At 44.3% G+C, this 22,547-nt stretch overlaps 1 protein-coding gene across 4 annotated transcripts in view; it reads right to left on the minus strand.

Annotated features, from left to right (window-relative positions):
* The window catches only part of LOC128893867 (myosin-I heavy chain), a 40,289-nt gene extending 20,178 nt beyond the window's left edge, over nt 1-20,111 (minus strand). For all 4 annotated transcript variants that reach the window (XM_054155154.1, XM_054155153.1, XM_054155152.1 and 1 more), the window contains exons 1-3: nt 19,803-20,111; nt 12,262-12,368; nt 3,382-3,444 (exon numbers count right to left, since the gene is read on the minus strand). In XM_054155154.1, coding sequence (XP_054011129.1) covers nt 3,382-3,444; nt 12,262-12,368; nt 19,803-19,827 — 195 coding nt within the window. In that variant the 5' untranslated portion in view covers nt 19,828-20,111. The remainder of the gene's footprint in view (nt 1-3,381; nt 3,445-12,261; nt 12,369-19,802) is intronic.
* Nucleotides 20,112-22,547: the final 2,436 nt, after the last annotated feature.

Consider the following 22,547-nt stretch of genomic DNA (forward strand, 5'->3'; position numbering starts at 1 on the left):
AATCACGAAAAGGAATTCCACTCGATTTTTTATTTAACCACCGGGCCTGAATTCTAAACTGCTTCGAGTTGCTTCGAATTCTACTAAAAACGACTAACTAAATCCCAGGGTAACCCGAGCTTCCTCTTGTAAGCTTACTAAAAAAATATCCAAGTTCTCAGGCGCCCTCATTACTGTGCAGAAATGAGAATTTATCAATTCGGTAAAGGCCGTAAATAATTCATCAGGAACAGCGGAAGTTTCCCGGTAAAAGTGTCGAGGCGTAGGGGTCATTAGTTGAATGCGTTACTACCGCCATTAAGGATCCCTTTTAACTTCTTGAAAAATCCAGGCTCCCGGAAGAATATTCCCACTCACAAAGTCGAAGCGACGCGATTGCATCAAAGGGTCCCGAGAGATCTTTTTTCTCGATTTCCGTTCGGAACTGCCGGCCTAATATTCGGAAAACGCTAGTTGGCAGCTACCTCGCTACTCGTACACCCGCATGCGATTCGTCAACCAAAAGCGAAACTGACACAACATCGGTAATTAATCCTCTGCGGTCTGAGTACGTTTTACGGTCTACGTTTTACAGTCTACGTTTTCCGTAGACTTTGTTTGGAGCGAAAGGGTCGAAACTCTGACCAGGAATAAGTTCTATTGTGACGCGTTCTTTTTTCTTTTTTTAGATACGATATTAATCCATCCAGCCCTCTTTGTTTCAGTCGGGGAGCAAGAGTACGCGACCATGGAGGACCGTTTTACGGCCAGGCTGTCGTCGTCGACCGGTATATTTACGTTCGAAGTGGTTGCTACTCGATCCCGAAATAAGTACCTCGCGAAGGCTGCACCCTAATCTAACCAACCCCGACGCGTAACGCAAGCTAACGTCGTCGGTTAGCGTTGTTCGAGTGCTTCGATCGGCAGATATGGTCTCGAGTGGCTTCGAATGGAGGGATTAACGACTAAATCGAGTCACTTTTCGCACTTTGTTCCGTCGAGATGAATAAAAAGGTAACTAATAAAAAAAGGAGAAAAAAATACCGGAGTCAAACATCTGCGACACTCTTTTCTCCAAGTTACGAATGGAACGACACGCGCACGTTCTAAGCGTTGCTACGGCGAAATTTGGGAATGGTCGGGGTTTATTTGAAGCAGGTGGACCGTTGGGGAGGCTGGGATAAAAAAAAAACTAAAGTGCCACGCGATCATCGACTAAGGAGCACGTGTAACAGGGCACTCGGAAGCGTGTCAGCTCTCGCGGCGATAGGAAACAATTTGCGGCTGCTAACGAAGCGACACTTGCGCTCTCCTAGAGTCGAGTGTCTTCGAAGACGGCGTGGAAATGCCGTTGCGTATCATTTGCTTTAGAGAATAATACTAATTATAAAAGAGGGCTGTTTGAGATGGGCTTGGGCGTGTCGGACATTGTTGAAATTGAAATGCACAGGGAATATAGAAATACTAGCAGGTGTAGAAATGAATTCAGGGTCTTTGCGTTTATATACAGTCAGTTCTGTAAGTATTCCTATCGAAGAAATTCGTCGAAATTGAATGATATGACAGTGATAAGTACGTACTGTACTTCTAATTACAAAATTTATTCGAAAACAGTAAATCCATCGTTCAATTTATACAAATTTATTCGATAGATATTGAAGGTACGAACATTTACGAGAATTACTGTACTCGTAACTCTGATTTAAGTAGAAATATTCACTCGTCATTTTGTTACGTTGAAGTACCAACCATCCCCGACCAGATTCTTTATAGATAAATGGTAATTTATTTTAAAAGACCACAGAATGAATTCAAACGCCTAATAACTTGTAGCCTGATTCAGTCCAATTCGAAATACAGCGATTAATCGAAATTAAAACGTCGACCCGATTAAATTCCAACGATCGAACCGTATTAAAATCTACTAATTAGACGGGAAATTGACCGGCAATAACGACAGCAACGGCAACAACATAATATTGTTACGTGCGTGGCTTAATTGGATCTCGACGTTCTGTTAGGTGAACGCGGGGGTCATTAGGGGTATAACAGGTCGACAAATGCGCGTCGAACGGTCGATAGGGAGAGAGCGTCGTTGAATCGGGGGAAAAAAGGAATAAATCAAGCCGGCTGTCAACTCGTCGCGACGAAGTACCGTGACCCAGAAAATCCTTCGAGAGTTGATCGTCGTTTCGCGATATCTTCGCGAAAGGCGCGTCGCGGTTTCCGTTTCCTGTTTTCAAACCGAGGTCTAGCAATTCCAATGCGATAAAAGCGTCCCGTCGTAACGTCGCTGCGTATAAAACCGGCTAAATAAATCGCCACGTGTTTCCTTTTCCTATCATTCTTCCGAGAGAAAGTTTAAACAATTTTGGGAACAATAGAAAATTTCGAAATTCGATAGAAATCGAGAAAAGAGGAACCAAGGTTAGCGATACCGTGACTTACGTTTGGTTCGACCGAATATTTTAATTATTAATTGCGCAGATCGAGGTTGTTTCAAACGGAAGTCGATTTGGACCGAGAATTTTTCCAGTGTTTAATGATGGAAGTCGTGGCCAAGTTTTTAATTGTATGATCGAGGAGGGGGGTAATTATTGTTTATCTCGGAGGGGGATCGACACGTGCGGCCTTCTGTGTTCCTCGAGTCCGGCGAGTCCATGCTTAATATTTACTATTCTTCGGCGGTACTTCCGGCTTACATTTACCGCAGGAAGTGCGTAAGTGTTGCGCGTTTCAGCGACCCACGCTATCGTCATTGTTTTTCGTTCTGCCAGCAAAGTTGCGTACGCATCATTAGTTGCGTAGGCGTTATTTCTAACCAAAAGTTGTACTTTTTTTCATTTTTCACGACGATTAACCCTCTGCACTCGAGAGGCGACTCTCAAGTAGCACTCTCTAGGTTTCATTTAGGTTTAATTTCTTTGGAACTCGAGGTATCGATAAAATGATCGTCGTTGAGGCAACGGTGACCTGATTTTCAAATTTCAAATTAGAGATCTCATTCGAGAGGTCAATCTCAGCATTCGTGGCAATAAAATGCTAAGAAAGCGTCTCGAGTTGCCGATAGATACCAGAATAAATGGCCACGAGCGCAAAGAATTAATCTTCGCGACAATTATTTCTTCCGAATTTTCACGAAAACTGTAGTCCCTAAAATTTCATCCACGCGATTCCAGCGCACCCCCTATCCAGTCCGCGCTAGCGTTACATTCGTCTCGCTTCTGATTTCCTGCGTTACACCAATCATTCTTAATAATACAATAAGGGAAATATTTCAATTAGATGAAATTACAATTGCTCGATTTACGATTGCTCGATTAAACCGCAGGCATTGAAAACAGCATTCACCTTAAGTACGCCCTATTAAATGATAATCTCGTAATGATTCCGTTTACTCACGTTCGTGTAGAAGTCCACCTCTTTGTAGGGGTTCACAGCCACCAGTATGGATCCCGTGTAGGTCTGCAGTGAAATACCGAGTCAAGGGAAATATTGCCGGAGTCGTTGGGAATCGATGCATTCGACGGAGTCGTTCGCCTATTAATCAGGCCAGGAGCGAGATACAAATAGGAAGGGAGAGGTAGAGAGAGAGAGAAAAAAAAAAAAGAAAAGAAAGGAGCAAAAGGGCGGAAGGTGTGTTTACCGTCGTTGAAAAGAACCGCGCCGACGGCATTATTTCTCATTCCCCGACCTCGTGAACCGCCTTGAATGATAATGCGACGCGTATTCTTCGACGGGGCTGCGATGCACGTGTGACGTCACACCGGTGAGACTACACGACACCGCGACGATATTGTCTGAAATAAACGTTCAGGTGGGAACCTCCTGCCCGACCGTTTGTATTCGACGCTCGTGTCCGAGCGGATAAGTACTCGAATAAAAATGAATCCCTATATTTTTTCATGGATTTTTACAGAGGGGAGGGGGGTGGGGGGGAGGGGGGGTGTAGTTAATATCTAAAGAACCTGAAAAATTATTTATCAAAAATTTTGCGCACTAGATGGCAAAGGGCTATCGATAACGACGGTGATTACGTAATCGCTTAGAAATAGAAAATTGTTAAGAGTATCTGTTTGAATTTAATTTAAAAGAAATGACATTACTTTTCGGCCCTCCTCCCCTCCCCCCCTCCCCCATAATACTACAATATCTGTTAAATAAACCCTGTAAAAAGAAAGATCCTATTCCTTTTGCGACGTTCTCAAAATTAACGATCAAAGTTAGGCCTTTCGTTCGGTCTCTAGAGTGGTGTTACCCCTTAATAAACATGCTATTCCCAGTTTTATTACACATACTGCAATTCCCGAAGTTTCTGGGATAAGTGTACAGGCCCATCCCCTTGGGAAGAGGCAAAGAAGCTCGCTATTACTATCTACGATCTGCTGCAACCTATCAACGAGTGTTCACCAAAAACCCTATTCCCGGAAGCTCCTTCCACCCTCTGTCTATTTGTCAGTGCGTTATTATCGAGAGACGTTCGTCGTTGGTGAATTCGCTGGTTGTAACCCAACAGCCGACCTCCAAGTATCCCCGGGAGAAGATTGCGAGTCCCGTAGTTCTCCCTTGCATAATAACCGAACGATGACATGGTTTCGATGCCGTTCGGGGATGGGGATCGCCGAAATGACGTCAGACCCGGTTGCGAGCCCGAAGGGATGACTCACGGGGTTGAATGCCGTCGGCGAAAAAGGGGATAACACGCCACCTACAGTCTGTCCCATAAATATTCGTTTCCTCTATACTTATTAAAAGAATTTGAAATTAAACGACACGCTAAATGAAATAATAACCTCGATGTTTGCGAATACATTTTTCAGCATAATATTCGTTATATATTTACACAAGTGTCAAGTTTATCCATGTGTATATTTATAATCGAACATTCATTTGAAAACATCAAGCCTATCGTTTCATTTAGACGAACTTCTTTAATAGACACAGAGGGTAGGAATATTTCTGGGGCTGACTGTATAACCGTACCCTTCTGCAACATTTCGAGCGACAGGACGAAGGGAACCCTTTGCAACAATTCTTCAGGGCGTCCCGCGACTCGCGAATACTTCAAAGAATTGACTAAATCAGAGAGAAGCGAAATTTCTGCTGGTGCGATATTTTAATCCCCACTTCGGGTACCTGTTGTATAGTAAATCAAGAATTTTTCATTTTCTTTTTGGTCAAATGAGTCGAGTAAGAAATATTATAAAGGCAAAATGAATGCATCATTAACGCGAAACTGATCAAACGCGAAGTCTGTATCCACATCTGTATCTCTTCCATTTACGTTTAAACGTGAAAAACAAAACCAGAATGCTTCCCAGCCATAAAACCGAGAGCTCTCGACCCGGTTCGAAACTCGAATCGAAACTCGCACAAAAATTGCGTCTCTCACGAAGGCCGGTGATGTTTCGATAAAAGACTATCATATTTTCTCCTTCGGCCGAACATCCGAGGACCTTTTCACCCAACCTTTCAAAGTCCTCGCATGTTACGTCTATTTCGGTCTACGACCTTTCCGCTAGCCAGCAAATATTTCCTCCATTTATTGCGACCGTAAAGGTAGCCTCTTCTCTTGTCACTCGCAGGACTCGAGTCACCCGGGACGAAGGTTCATCGATCCGACTAGAAAGACGAACAACGACAAAGGCGTCGTCGACGGCAACGTCTTTGTAACTCGATGGGAAAACCTTTCCGCGAATCGAACCTCTAACGTTACGAAATACTATGAAACATCACGGAACAATTAATCGTTTCACGAAGTTTGCGACAAAGAGAAAAGAAAAACGAAACTGCTCTCGATCTCTCTTAATAAATTCGAAGGAGATCGTGCGCAAAGATCTCGAGACTCGAGATCCAACGATCCGCGCGTCTTTCGTCGACTCTGCCCGTGGAAAAGAAAATAGGCGTCGCCGTCGGTTCGCGGTCCGTCGGGGAAAACTTCTTACGGACAACCGCGTTTCCGGCCATTGCATTGTCGCTCGCGATATCAATCTTTCCACACTTTTGTCGCGGACCAACGAGAAACGTTCCCGAACTAACCGCGAGTTTCCCGGAATTTCGTTCGAAAGCGGTAAAAATTCTTGCGTTTATTATATCAATTTCACGTGGAAATTGCGCGCTTTTAAAATTAATGAAATTTATGGAATTATCAGGGGGTCCATACGAAACCCTCCATTGAGAGGTTTCATTTGAAATTTTTAAAGGAATTTCTTTATTTTCAATAAAATTCTAATATTTTAATATGTATTATTAATATTATTCTAATTCAAAGCACAAACCCTACAATTAAATATGGAGCGCAATATGAGGGCACCTGATATCGTCTCCAAAGCGTATAGCGTTCTATTTTTTTAAATCTAAAATTAAACCTCTCAATGGAAGACCCTGTATAATCACCACTAGCGAATTTAAAGCTGCCGAAACTCCAATTAAAAACAGATCTCTACAAGCACGAGAAAGACGTCGAAAGCCAGAGAGGCCGGAACATCGTCAGTCGATGTTTTCTTGGGTCATCGTGCACGGTACGAACGCCACGGTAATGTTATACGGGCAAACTGGGTCCACGTCCGCAGCCTGATGACGGTCAGCAAACGTTCGGAGGTCAGCACATGTCGCAAAGAGGGTAGTTGACCCAGAAAAGGGGGAATCTCGCGGTATCAAACGACACGGCGCAAACAGAGCATGAAATTTTCAATAAAATACAAGCCTGCGTCCTCCGCGTGACCCAAAAGGAGACTGACCGCAAAAAGAATTCTCTCGCGAAACGAGGCGACGCGCTCAACCCTTCTTAGACTGATAAACCAGTCTGGGCTATTAATGAGCACAGAATTATTTCGGTATGCGCTTACCTTCCCCTATGATTCAAATATAAACGTGACTTATTGTAGGATTATGCATAGGTTATAGGATTCTTTGTGTATCGATTCCTTTCTCGGACAAAAATTTGTAAATATTCATGGAAAGTAGACATAAATGAATAACTAGGTATATAGGATTATGGGATAGAGATTTCATGCATTTCTATTAAACCTTTGCGCTCGAGGAATTTTTCTATCGAATCGAATCCAGTCCATTTTTATAATAAATTTTTGTAAAAGCAAAAACTCTGCTTCGAAGAGAAACGTCTAAAAATATCCACGACTCAATGTATATTATTTCGATTAATAATTAGTTGTATCTTGATGTAAGTAAAACTGAAATCGTACGTTCAAAAATCACTTTTAAATTATATATATTGTCCTACTTAATTAACCCTTTGCAGTCGAGAGGTGACTTTCAGTCACCGCTAGGTTTCCTTCAATGTTCATTTCTTTGGAACTCGAAACGTCAATAAAATGACTGTCGTTGAAGCAAAGGTAGCCTGATTTTCAAATCTCAAATTTTCGAAGTCGATCTAAACTTGGCATTCCATCGTCGCGAATCCTAAGAAAGCATCTCGTGTTGCTGATAGATACTAAAAAAAAAAAAATGCCTCGAGCGCAAATGGTTAATTATAGATCGCAAAGACACTTGGTAGATTTTCTTGAAAGAGAAAAGTCGTAAGTGTCGCGTACATTCGACCTGGAAAGAAGTCGTTCGCTTACGTTAGCCTAATTCGCCGGCGTCGGCTGGTTTCGTAAACAGAGGATAGAGTTCTCGAAAGCCGTCGCATATCCGGCCCTCCGGATTCACCCCTTCCTCCGCGAAACGCCCGCTAAAAGGTGGGCGAAGCTCATCCTCGACGAAAGCAATTGAAACCGGCTAAGAGCGCTTTGCTAGCGAGAGGTTAATGAGAGCGAGCTGCTACCCTCTCCACGTCGGATACCGAAGGAGGGCACGAGCAGCGAGAAAAAAACGGACAATGGACAGTCGAGGATGGCGAAACAACTCGGGCTCGTACACGAAACGCGAAGAAACTCCTTCGATGTCGCGATAGCACTTGCTCGATGAGATTCGGGGATATAAATTGGAATCGGAAGGCTAAAAAATTAGTGCTCGAAGATATCGAGACGTTAAAGAGGATGGACGGGACGAAATTTAGAGAGAAATCTCGAGTAGAACTATCGAACATTTTCCAAAGAAGGAAACGGGACAAACACATCGGCGGACTTCAGATTTATTCGACACCCAGGGTTTTGGCCATCACTGAACCGCAACGCGTGTGCCGATCGATTTTTCGAAGAAGCGATGCATCGAGTTGCAGTTCTTACCCTGTTCTTACACCGCCGCGAAACGAATACGCGTCGATCGAAGCGAAAGGTAAACGAGATAACGTTGCGGGTGGAGTAAAAGGCGAGAGAGGAGACGGTAGACGCTCGATCGGGTAACCAGGGTGCGGAGGGGATCCTCAGCTTCCGGTTTCATCGATGTCGCCGGGGACAGGGTTAATCCGATATCCCGAAAGAGAACCGAGCCTCGATAAAAAGAGCGTTGAGTAGCTCGAGTACCGCTGGATAATGGGTGGCCGGCCAAACGAACAGTGCGGACGCCAGAGTTGCTCGTTCTTGCACCCTAACCCTTCGCCTTCGTGGGAACAAATGAAACTCGACCGGTCCGAAACATCCTCGATACTGGAACGGTGACGTTCGAAATAATCAAGAAGGTAATGGTTTCAGGTAATTTAATTTAACGGTAAGTGAAGCTAAAGCAGGTTGAAGAACGTTGAACTAGGATAGAACAGTAATATTCGTCAAACACTAATAGTGGAATATATCGTGGTGGAAGCAATACAAGATCCCATAGAAAAATTTAGAGGAAGTGGAAAACTAATTCTGAGACGTTACGATCGTTTCAAATTCCAAAAGGGGCGCTTCGATAACTCTGAAAGAAATCAACCCTTTGCACTCGAGGCCTTTTTTTCTGGTATCTACCAGAAACTCGAAGTGTTTCTTAGCGTTCTATTGCCATTGATTCTAAGCTATCTAGATTCGAGAATAAGGTCGCCTTATTTTATCGACACTTCGAGCTCCAAAGAAATGAAACCTAAAGAAACATTAGGTATCGTAGATTTGCTGCGTGAAATCTAACCAGAGTCACCTCTCGAGTGCAAAGGGTTGGATGACTAGTTCGATGTTTCCAAATAAATATTTGTTTAAAAATAAAATTCTCATCATAAACATGTAACACGCATAAAGTGTATCCGTGTACATACTTACAATAAAGCATTCATTGGGGACCATCAACCCTGTTACTTAATTCCGACAAATTCCTTCGCGCGATTCCTCGATTACATCATCGAGCAAGAAGAAGTTTCCCCGCTTCGAGAGCGAGTGCAACACGTGCCGCGGCTCAAAGCCGGTCTGTGTCGAGAAATCGATATTATTTTCCGTCTAATAACGCACGAATCACGTTCGTCACCGGTGCCAATCTCTATCAGCGCCAAGACAACGGTGAATATTAATTCGCGCGAACGGATATATACTTTCGTTCACGGTCGTCGATGCTTCCAACTCGGGGAAGCAGCTATCTCGCGATCGGAAGGGCTCGCAAAGGCGAACGACTCGCTGTGCAGCTATTTAATCAACCAACGATCCATCGACCCGAAGCCGCTTTAGGTGGGGTGCAGCGCGCAATTTTATTGGCTAGATCGTTAACCCAACGATTCCGTTGGTAATGTTGAGACTGATGGAAATGAGGAAACGCTCCCTGAGGAATTTACACGGAGATTCCCATCGAGAGGGTTAACAAAAATTAGCTTTGTTTTTCTGTACTTCGAAGATACGCAACGTGGAGATTAAGCGAGCAACGAGATTCTCTGAAATTCGTACGAGTAACTAAGCTGCACGATACGAGCTTCGAGAAACTTCAAACTCGTTTTTCTCAAAGTCGCGTTTTCCTAGCGGGTACAGTAAAGGCTCCTTGAACGTGCAAGCTCGGAACTTGCGCGTATATTCTAGGGTTCGTATATTTTCTGATGTTCGCCGCCGAGCTTCGAACGACAGAAGAACTGTCCATTACTTACTCTAATGAAACATTTATTCGAAAACAGTAAACCTACGATTTAATTTAGAGAAATTTCTTGGATAAATATCGAAGGTACGAAGATACTTACGAGACTGACTGTATTCGTAACTCTGATTTACTGCGCTCCGAGCTTGTGCATTTATCGTAGAGAAATTTGTGCATTCAAGGAGACTTTACCGTACCCGGGATATCTAAAAATCCATCGAACCGATCGCGCTCGAGTTACGCAGACGTGTTCAGCGCATTTCCAACCAACTACGATGAAATTTGTCAAAGTCGCTTTCCGTTCGCGATGTACCCCGTGGGCGACTTTACGCGTCCTCCCACGCGGAGCTTCGTGGATCCGCGACGAACGAGGAAGTGTCCACTAACGAGCGCACCGACGACGACCTAAATCGCCAAGGCGAACACGCATCACGCGTTTGAATTCCGGTCTCCGGATCGACGGACCGAACGGAGAGCAAAAACTCCGCGTGCAATTATAAGCGACGGCTTAACTCATTACCGAGCGTCATCCTCGCGTTCGAGGACGAGTCTGTTCGCACTCACGGAATTAATCGCACGTGTTTCGAGTCGAGATGAAATTCCCGACGCACGAACTCGGCGACTAAGCGATTCGATTCTTTTATATTCATCTACAATTCCTTGGAATTAATAGTATCAGTGAAGCCAACTATTCTTTCAAATACCAGGACACCTTGGTAGAATTCTGCAAGACTATCGAGTTCTTAAACAAAATGTAATAACCCTGTACTGTTTCTGCAAGTCGCTAATAACCCATGATGTCGATGCGACGTTAAGCTTATTAAATACAAAAAAAAAAAAAAAAAAAGAAAAAGAAATTCTTCGGAAGTTCGGTATCGTCCCTCTTGTATTTAATTCGAATCGGTAGAGAAGTACAGATTAAAAATTACCCAACGGGAGAGTTTCTCCCTCGTGTAAACTACGATTTATAGGTCTGTCTATTTTCTTCCCGATTCGCGGATGATCCAATTAAGAAACCGATCCAATTAAGGCTGGTATTTCGACAAAAGAACCCACCAAGCCGATATTTCCACCCCTAGGCGGATCCGTTCTTCATCGACGGTCTTTTCTTTAATTTAAAAATGGCTCCTCCCGTCACCTTTTATTCCCCGAACTTTGTATACGGATGAAAATTTCGTCCAGCCCCGTGGCGAATGATCATTTCACCGTCTTATCGGGACTATCTATGGATCAGACGCGGCGCAGTTAAAGGGGGAGGGGGATTAAAGCTCGACAAGAAACGACAGTGGGTCGTCGGTGTCGGTCGTTGGGTCGGGAAGCCTTGGCGGATGAATGGGTCTGGTCCTGGGGTGGTTCACCAGCTGACTGGGATTGTCGTCATGGCAACGAACCAACCCGGGAGCAACGCCCCACCCCTACAAAATTCATACGTACAGCTTTCTCTCACCCCTTCTACGATTTTTCTCTTACTCTTAGCCTCGCTCTATCTTCTTCTATCCCTCTACCCTATAGTCTCTGTCTCGCTCCGTTACACTCAACTTTTAATTGACTCTCTCGTTTCATCCCTTACAGGTGCGGCGAGCGACCCGTTCGTTTCTGTATATCGCAACATCTATGGCGAGAAACTAATTTTTCGTTGATTTATTCCGATAACTGGACCGTGAATTCTACTTGTATTTATTTCACTCGCTCCTTGACCCTAAATTCGATCGCCCGATGTTCCCAATTTCGAGCCAAATTCCACCCCCATACCCCTCGAAACTTTCGTCTCTCTTCGAAAGTCTCGTGGCCACTCGCGACTGTAAAATCGACGAGAGTAAAACTCGAGCAGGTTGTTCCCAAGACTGAACTCTAACTCCAGACGGTAATGACGACGAGTGACGAAACGAACGGACGTCCGTTCGCGGTTTTTTGCGAAACTCTTTGCCGAGACGGTTTCACATGTACCCGGAGCGTGCTCGTTAGTCCGCGAGTTACACGCTAAGAACTTTGAAATTCCTACTCGACTCGATGGCTGTTTCGTTAGGCTTTAAACACGATTTATATCGTTTCTTTCTCTTCGTTTCAGGAAAGATGATATTCCTCGAGAAAGCGATACGTTTTTTACACGGAAACGGAGCTATCTTTCCTCGACGTAAGAAAGGTAACGAGCCTGGGCACGGAATAATCGATGATCGCGTTAAAAATACGCTCACGAAGATGTCTTCTATATTCGTCGACTAACGAGCATCTGTTTCCGAGCGACCTTATTAGACCGATCGACTCGGTGTGTTTCGAGAGGTCGACGGTAACGTGCGTGTCTCGCGATCCCTGGAGCGGAATCGAAACGTGTACTTAGGTTCGATCAAAGGATACGTATATCTGGTCCCTTCCGTATCGGACTTGGAGATTCCGATTGATTCCCGTCTCGTCGATGTCGCTGATCACCGTCATGTCAGGGACACCGAACTCGGGGCTCGAGCCTGAAACAAACGAGCACATGGATGGTCAGTAGCTGCTCCGAAAGCTCTCAGTTCACAATAAACGTTGCTGTTTGGTCCTGAACTTGCCGAATCTACGACTCGATATTCAACGAAGGAATCCGAACGGAATCCGTGGTAAATTGGCCGGTCCAATTTTTTTTAGATCGCGGATAGTTCGCGGTTAGACGGTCGTTGCCATATGGCAGAAATGCGATATGGAAACCTGGTGAGTTGTCTGGCCACCTGTTGTTCGCGCAGACAATACCGTGCGAGGCGATTTCTTGTCACCTCGAGTGGTCAATTTCGAGCAGAATCGAGACGTTAATAGAAACCTGGGGAACGTGGCGTCGAAGTATTGCGTCGAGGACGAAGATCGTAGGCTCGCTCTGTTTCCAGCACAAAGATAATGTAACAAAAAAAATTGGGTACTTCAATCAACCACGATCTTCGATTCCAATCGAAATTCACACGTGGACGTTCCTTTTTCAAACAATACTTCGCAGAAATAACAGTAACTGAACACCGCGCACTTGTATCGCAAATTAACGCACCCCAAACACGCATAAATATTTCCACCGATGTGGGTGTTCGATGCGAACGGTGTTACAAGGTTTCAAGGAAATTTCGTCTGTTCCAGATCGCGATCTCGATTTAATTAGCACCCGTGCCAGCCTCGCGAGCGACCCACCGACGCCAAGTGTTGAATCGTACACACGGTTGGGTGGCGCCTACCCCGAACACGCCGTGTGCTCTGATGTAACGCTTCCTGCGGTTTGCCTTTTTCTGCCGGTTCATTAAGCACTCGCGACTTTTTTTCGTCCCGGCGCGGACAGGAAAAAAACGAAACAAAAGCAAGGACAGAGTAGGGCGCGAGATCGGCGCGCGTGAATTCCTTTTCCCTCGAACGACCAGAAAAGCAAAGATCGAACGATCTCGAATCGCGAACGAGATATCGAATTTCGCGTTAGTTGGCGAGAAGGGACCGCAGGGAGTCACGTGACACGTGACCTTGGAGTAATAGAATCATGGCAGCTGACGTGCAGGTGCAGCGTCTCGCAGGTGCACGTGACCTGCTCCACCGGCACCTGCGTTCCGCGAACACGTGGTTCGCGATGAATTGAAGCTGATGGCGATAAGAGGGTTGAATCACGTTTCTTTTTTGGCACTCTGACGCCATCTGCGCTCGGTGTAACACCGGTCGAAACGAAGGAACGAAAATAATTCAACGAATGATTCGTGTCCTTGTCATCGGTGATGGGCAAAAACCCTGGGCTTCGAATAAATCTGAAGTTTGGCGGTACGTTTGTCTCGTTTCCTCTTTTCAACGTTCTCCAAAGAAGGAAACGAGACAAACGTATCGGCAAACATCAGATTTATTCGAAGCCCAGGGTTTTGCCATCACTGGTGGTGACTGAGAGTCACCTCTCGAGTCCAAAGGGTTCCAAGTATAATCAAAATGATACAAGAACGCGCTGGTAGCTGTAGACAAACAGTCTAGCTCGCTCTAACTACACATCTCTACAACCGAAAGATTTATTCGAGGCCTAGAATTTTACCCATCTCTGTTCATCATTCATATCCAATTTATCTCCATGTATAATATCTCTATGAGCATTGAACATTTCGTTCCAATAACCCCTTTCGCCGATTAAAATCGCATTAAATAGTACCCTAGAACGCAAGACCCACGCGCGATCCAAACAAGGTTCTCGAATTTTACACCGCCTCGTGCGTAAACTCGAACACGCTGCACGTCGCTCGCGCGGCGTTTACGTTGCGTTTTTTTCGGGCCAGGTTAATATACACGTCGGTGTTCTGCGTATGATAATGCATCGAGTTAATTATTTCCTCCCGTTGTTACGTGTCGTCGACCTCTCTGAGAACACTTCGGGGCTGCACCGTCGTTGGTTAGCGGATCGTTGCACGAAAGCCACGGCCTCGATCGTCGCCGTGAATTTCCCCTCTCTCGCTCTTTCTCCTTCTCGCGAAGTTGATGCGCCGGCGAAAGAAAGCCGGCAAGGAAGAACAAGAGGAAGACAAAGCGGGAGAAAATTAAGCAAGCCGCGCCTAGTGAACGTAAACACGTGATCGACGAAGCCGCAATTACCGAGCAAGTTCGACAGTTTCTGTAATTGAATATGGACGGGCAGCCTTGTTTCGCGGAGAGGTCGTTAAAAGTTCTTTATACCTTTGGTAATAATATCGCGCCGGATCCCTCGGCGAGCTTTGTTCGTTTCGCATTTTTTATTTACCGCGCGTTGCAAACGGTAACGTGAAGCAGACGCGGGAGTTTGTTCGTCGTAGCAACGGATTTTTAACGCTTCACCGACTGTACTTTATCAATCGGGTTCTCGACGCGGTAACTAATACCACGTTGATTACAACGATCCCGTGATAGTGGCGACACCAAGGGTTACTCGAAGGGTCGAACCTTTGCGCTCGAGGCATTCTTCTATATAGAATCGAAACCGGTCCATTTCTATGATAAACTTCTGTGAAACCAAAAACTCTACTTCGACGAAAAACATCTACGAACGTTCATGACTCGACGTATTATCATTTCAATTGATAATTAGTCGTATTCTGATGTAAGTGAATTTGAAACTGTACATAAAAAACTGTTCACAAAATCACTTTTAAATTACGTATGTCGCCCCAGAGTCCGAGCGACCCGAGCGCAAAGTGTTAATCCTTCTAAATATTAAATTCTTCTCTTTCTCTGTCTTTATCCTTTTCTCGAAAATGTTTTCATTCATTCACCCGAGCATCTCTGAACTCCACGCGACATTTTTCTACTCGCAGAGTACATGTAACGACGCGAGGAAATAACTGGCGCGTGAAACGAATGGTCAGGTGGCAGGGAATTCTCGCTTCAATGCATTCTTGTTTCAGTGGTCCGGACCTTCGTCATCTCGGGAAACGGATGGAGATCCGAGGCCGGCGATAAGGAAACGCGAATTCTAAAGAACGACGGAGAAAATAGGAAGCTCGAGGAGGACAGACGTGGTACGTTTCACGGAAGAGGCGAGACGCAAACATCGCTTCAGTCGGGACACCGTACTATGGTAATGTAATACAAGTAAACCGTAACGATCCTTCGGTTCGTACGCTCGTTTCTTGCGATCGCGGCTTAATCTCGGAAACCGAGAGAACCCGGCAGATTACGGGAACGTGTCGCGAGATTCGGAAGATTGCACGCAACGAATCTCTATGCAGAAATGTTTGATACAATCACGTACCGTGGAGTAACAATGCACCGTGCGTTCGTCTACTAACACCACGGGCCTGTCCAATAGACGTTTATTGAACCATCTAGGCACTTGCGATTGCCGCGCGACCGCGGCGAATACTATGTAAAGCCTAACGTAAATGTAAATACCATGTACAATTTAGCGAATCGTAAAATGTAGAAAATTAACGATGCAGATTTCATTTGTACACTTAATACTCTTGAACATTTCTACTGCGATTTCATTTTGTTCGCAGACTTTAAGAAACTGCGTAACGAAACATTTATTTTGGTGTTTACTTTTGCTGATATACAACTGCATTAAGATAGAAAATATTAATTTTTCAGCGAAACATTTATTTTGGTATTTACTTTTGCTGATATGCAACTGCTTTAAGATAGAAAATATTAATTTTTCAGCGAAACATTTATTTTGGTATTTACTTTTGCTGATATACAACTGCTTTAAGATAGAAAATATTAATTTTTCAGCGAGGTTCGTTAACACGTTGATCGCCACGTCAGCCATATATGGGCGACACAGTGTTTTTCGCTGAAAAACGAAAACTATTCATTCCGTAAGTTAAGTGTCATAGAAAATGAATTTAAACGAAACACTTGAATTTCGATGAAGTTACAAAAGTAAATACCAAAATAAATGTTTCGTTGCGCAGTTTCTTAAAGTCTGCGAACAAAATGAAATCGCAGTAGAAATGTTCAAGAGTATTAGTCTGGCAGCGAACGTGTTAATGAGCTATGTTTCGAACAGCGTCCTTCGAGAGGAATGTAGTTTCACGTTCCCCGGTAAAACACGGTTTTTGACGTCTATATCCGGTGATTCACCCGATCGGCACGAAATTCCGGGGAAACCTGCCTACCAGGATGCTGCAGTGACTCACTCGCTCGAGATGTCCACGATATTCGTGCGTCCGTCCAAGAAATGCTTCTCGGCGGGGCGATTTAGGTCAGCCGTAAATTAAATCTCGAACTTTGCGTCCACCGTGAGTCACGGTGCACCATGTAGGTACTTGATCCCAACGAAACAAACATGCTTCGACGTATCCCATGGTACGCGTCGGTTTTCCGGAAACGCGTCTAGGATCACGATGACGCGCTATGAAACTCGTCTGAATTGAGTTCGATCGAAAGCTAAACAAACCATTTTCTTTTATAACTAAAATAATGTTCGTCAAATTATATGTTGGCAATAGGATCTCCCAACGCTGCAATACGTTGGTAGCATCGCTACTTTTTGGCGACGCGTCCTTTTCTTAATATGTATTATCAGTATATGTATTATTAGTAAAACTAAATGTGCGTAAACTCTGTCGTCATAGAATACTCATTGCTTCCACAGAAATGAAATTCTAGGCCTGAACGACTAATACTTTATCCATCACTGTAGCGGCACTGTGCGCTTCCACCATTATTGTCCAATCGCTACCACAGTATTGCCTCGAAATAAGCAAGTCGGTCGGGTCCAGCCAGTTGCTTGTTCCGAGGCAGGTGTGGCATTCGACTCGACTTTGTCCCGTACAAACAACTAACGGTATTGTTTCGGAAAATACACAAAAAGAGAAAACATTACACGCGTTCTGTCCTCTTTCCACCAGTCTGTTCTCGCTCTCACTTCTTTTCGGATCTCTCACTCGACTTCAAACAAAAAGACGGTGATAGCGAGTTGCTGATGCCGACGCAATACCGTAGTCGGTAAGAATAATAGAACTCGTACCGACGAAACGTTAATAAAACGATCGACAGTAACCACGTGACGATACAACTAATTATTAATTGAGATAATGACACATCGAATCATGAACGTTCGTAGACGTTTTTCGTCGAAGTAGAGTTTTTGGTTTCACAGAAATTCGTTATAAAAAATGGACTGGATTCGACTCGAAACGAAATTTATTCTAAAGCGAACCGGTGTTAATTTTCTTTGAACCCGAGTCACTGGGTGCTTTGTACCCCCGATCGGAAACACACGTATGCATACCGTGCATACATTTGTACCGTAAGTGGTTTTATCATACGCGACGCGATAACATGACCGCGTTAGTATACACGCACGGTACAATGTATACATCGGGCTGCTATGAATGCTGATTGTGTACCAACGGCCAGATTGTATTGCCCGACCCGAGACAGAACTGGATCGCGTGTCGCAAAAAAAAAAGGGTGTTTCTGTGCGTGAAACGTTTTACGTGTGTCCTTCGGGCCGCCATGTTACTCCGGCCATCGGCGGACGTGTTGACAAAAACAAACACGAGCCTCTTTGTCTCAAGAAAAAAGCTAGGAACGGTCTATTCGAGCTACGTAAAAATTGTTTCGGTTACGTGGTTACAATTTCCAACGTATTTATCAAGACCTTCATTTGTCAACCATTTACGCTCGAGGCATTTTTTTCTGCCATCTACCAGATCTATTCCATCGCCACGAATATTAAGATTATATTTACTTCGAAAATGAGATCTTTAATTTGAGATTTGAGAATCAACTCGACGATCATTTTACTGGCATTTCGAGTTCCAAAGAAATGTAACCTAAAGAAAACTCGAGTGGAAAGTGTTAACATTTTCATCGAGGAGCCAACAAAGTTAATTCTGAAGGCGATGTAAAAAAAAAAAATCTATTCTGCAAATATTCGCGGAAGCGAGATACGAGTACAAAAAACTGTCGCAATGACTGAGGCTCGCGTCAGAATTGAATGGATAAAAAGAATCATAAAAAGAATTCAAAGTTTGCGCACATGAACGTTCACCCTTTATCGACCGGCGGGATAAAAGGAATTCAAAAGAAACGATGTGGAAGATGGAAATCCCGAGACGTATCACCGCACTGCGGGTATATATAGAAGAAGGAAGGGTTGGTGGATTCAGAGCGGAAGAATCATCGTGTATCAGCGAACGCCACCTTCGTTAATCGGCCTTTGAAATATTATTAATGACATTTTCATCGTACCGTGCATGCCCGAGTAACCCGACTCGTAATTACGTCGAAGATTGTCGCGTGTTCAGGTGCCACCAGGTGTCGCGATGGAAATTAAAAGGGTGCCACGAATAACAAGCCTCGAAATTTAGCGAATCGACACCTAATTTGATTTTTCGCGGAAATTTCATTCCAAGTAGAAAGTGACAGCCTGTGACATTTTACTAGTAAACGCGAAGTTCCGTACGCAATAATTCGTTTGAATAGTCGAGAGAGCCGGCCAGGTGCAAAAGGAGAGACCATAGGGTAAGTCACCTGGCGCAGCGCGTCCAAGAATTCAATCCATTTATTTGTCTCGGTCCCCATGGCTCGTGCAGAAAAAATACGCGTGCAGAAAAAAATGCTCGAAAGGTGCACGCGAGAGCAAGATTACACCGTGCGTAGATCGATGGGAGGCATCGAACGAACGGTTTAAAAGCCCACCACGAACTTGACATCGGCCTCACGCAAGCTCTGGCTTATCCCCTAGAACAATCGGTCAATGCTACTCCGCCCCGATTGACAAGCTTTACTCTAAAACGTCGTCAAAGTGACCTCATATACACACGTTAATTAATTCGTCTGATCCAGCTACTGTATCGTCTAACAAATTCTCGGCAAACATTCTACGAAACGTTCGAGTACGGTATCCTGCGAGTAACGTATATCGTATACAGTACACTCTCCCAGAATTTTCTATCGACGCTGTTATTCGAAACACCGAGCGAATAAATCACTCGAGTTTGGTATCGTACTTTTCCCATAGAAAATGTCCGAAACAATCGATCAAAAGGAACGAGGAAACATGACTGTACTCGATTACTTTTTCCTAGCCAACCAAACATGTCGGCAATGTTCGAGGATATAATGGCAATAACGAGAAAAACTACTCCATCTTTCTACTCCTATTATTATTATGATTTGTACGAACACGAGAAAAATTTTCTTACGAGGGTTGCGTATCACGGTGGGGAAAGGATGTACAATTTCGAATATTCGAGCATCGATCCACCAGGAAACATTAATTTCTTTTGTATTATTATTATTGTCACGTCTAGTTGCACCACCCACCGTACACCATCGATGCACCATGGTCGTTATGTGCGTGTTCCCTACTGATTTCTCACTTTAATAATAATAATAATTGTCCGCGTATTACAGTATTTTCTATATGACACAGCAAAAGCTCCCGTACACGGGAAGTTAAGCATCGATGTAGAGAACGGTTAGAAACTTACCCTGCGTGAAGTGCTTAGCAACCATGATGTGCGTGGCTCGCGGCTCAGAACATTATTCTCCAACCCCTCGAACGAGGCTGCTGTGGGGTAACGATATATCCGGCCAGGGAAACCTTCACTTGTCACGCACGCGGTTACGAGCGTCAACAAACTGTACTCTCCGTCAAAATCACATGTTCGCGAACTGTCTGCCGTTTGTTCGCGTACCGGGGTGTACATGCAATATATCGTACTGTGTGCGATTGAAAACGCGACTAAGATGCACGAGGAACGACGCACATGCTCGACAGTTGCCACCCGACTGACGCTCCGCTGCGGTTACGGGCTCGCGCTCCATGCGAACTAATCCTGATTGGTCGCGCCACCGTGCTGCCGGTAACCCCACCACTCCGCCTGTTTTAACCACCGTGCGCGTTCCCCTTCCTTACCGACCACGACCGAACTTGGCCGAGTAATTCGACGGGCAACGGAGTGTCAGCACCTGCTAAATCTTAAACGCGGTAATTACGATCTAGATGAATCTTTCAAATAATAAATAGAAACTAAACTACATTCTGTTACTTATTAGTCGAATAAAAATTAAAATTATAATAGAATTATAGGATGAAATTATATTCGATGTTGAACCGAATACAGTTCGAAGATAAATAAAAGTACGTTAAAATGCGATTATCAACTAACGAGATTATTACAGAAGCATTATTACAAAAGTATAGAATAATTACCGTTCAACTCTCGTTTAGATAAGACTCGAAGGAGAGTGTATACTCTGTATACGTTTATATTTCCCGCATTTTGAACAGATGGCGCCATTTGTTGGACAAAGTAAGATGTCTGACGACGATATTATGATCATGATATGACTAGATATAATTGTTTTCCGTCCTTTAGGTTCGTGTAGGTGCAACAGCAATATTAACAACAAAAACTATGAACATACTAAATCGCAAGAACGATGACATTACGAGTAACCGATGTATGGAACACAACAGTTACATTTTAGCCATATCATCTCGACGTATTTATACATTTTTTCGTCACATGTAAACGCGATCGTGTGCATGAATAACAATGATCGAGAAGACGAGAATGGCAAGTGGCGATCGCGAAGCCGTATTTGGTTTCACGGGAAGTCTCTGCCTAATCAGAATGAAACAGTTCGGCACGTTTTTCTGTAACAGCAGTCTCGTAGTGTAGTCATGAGGTTACGTCAGTCCGATCGACTATGAATCATTATGTATCGAGAATATCGTATAACTTGGCTTTTCAAGGTTCTCGTTTTACGATTCCCCGCACTTCTCGATATCGTTGGTCTCATAATTACCCCGACTGAGGCTAATTAATAGCTCGTTATCAAATCGAGCTTATTTGCATAATCCATAAAATATATTGTAACATGGTAATTTAATTGTGTTTGGAATAAAGCGTTTTGAAATTTCATTTGCAATCGGGGAGTCCGTTAAGATATGCAGAGTGACGTAAAAAATAAAGTAGATACACAATGTTTACCATGTTAACGGGCTCGCCAATGTCAATGACTTTGGATCACCTTGAAAAGTGTTCAAGGGGTCGGTCATCGAATGCTCGAAAGGAAAGAGTACTTATTCCCTGCACGATATCGAGATCGAACAGATCTAATTAATATAAATAATTATAAAAATCAATAGAAGACTGTGACGAGCAGAATTTATTATCTAATCTTCTTGACCAAGTATTGCATAATTATCGAGTACAATCGAAGCATCGAGAAATGTAAATTTGGGGACAAAGGTCGAACTTCAACCGATGCCAATACTTTTTCTTTATTGAATTCAATAACAACTGGAAAGTAAAATTGCGTGTCGCGCCTGCGTGCACGGTCGAGGATCCTAATGTAAAGTGATCTGCACATTTGCTCGTTGTTCGTGACGACGAGCAGAAAACACGGGAAAAAGAAACGGAACTCTAGGCGAATAGAAAGAAGTGGAGAAAGAGGGACGAAAGAAGCGAATAGAGCGAGTCGGTAACGGAAACAGCCTAAAGGAGAAAGGGACGACCGAACAGGTTTTGTATTCCCCTCCTACGGAACGCGTGACGTCACCTACGAGATCAGTTGGCGGTAAAGCAGTAGTGGAGAGTGAACGGAGAAGGCGAGCCACCCACGCAGCAAACCGACGGAGCTAAATCAAATGCTTTGCGGTTTCTCTAGCGCGTAACAGCGGTTGTACGGGGAATTCGCGTCGTTTTGTTATGTATCCAGCTGGAGATTACGCATCAACAGTGGGCACGGATCCAGGACACGAGCTAGGACCATGGCCACCTGCCCGCTGTCATCGCGAATTAGAAAATTTATGATAGACGGCGCTGAGCGTTGCTGACGTATCGCTCGAGGGTCAACGGACCTTTCGACAATTTTTGGCGCTACTCGTAAAAGGAGGAAACGTGCTGCACCGGTGTACAATGTATTTATCCGGGGTGTCGAGCTCGCTGCGATTCAGCTACCTGCCAGAAACGGGTCCGACAACTCTCTTGTAGGCTGCGCGTAATTTGTCTTGTGCAGAACCGGCGGGGTCTGCGGCCAACGGCATAAACATGGTCTGGCTCTCCCTTCTTGGCGCGATTCTATCGCCACCGTGCGCTAAATTCGGCGCCTACTGCTTTTCGAAACGAATTCGCGTGGGTGACCATTGATACTTTTTGCTTAACGCGCGTAAACAAGCGCAGTCGCGTTAATGAAAGAGCCCGCTACCACCGGCTGTCTAAAAA

Source organism: Hylaeus anthracinus, unplaced genomic scaffold, assembly GCF_026225885.1.
Source record: "Hylaeus anthracinus isolate JK02 unplaced genomic scaffold, UHH_iyHylAnth1.0_haploid 3, whole genome shotgun sequence".
Classification (NCBI taxonomy): Eukaryota; Metazoa; Arthropoda; class Insecta; order Hymenoptera; family Colletidae; genus Hylaeus; species Hylaeus anthracinus.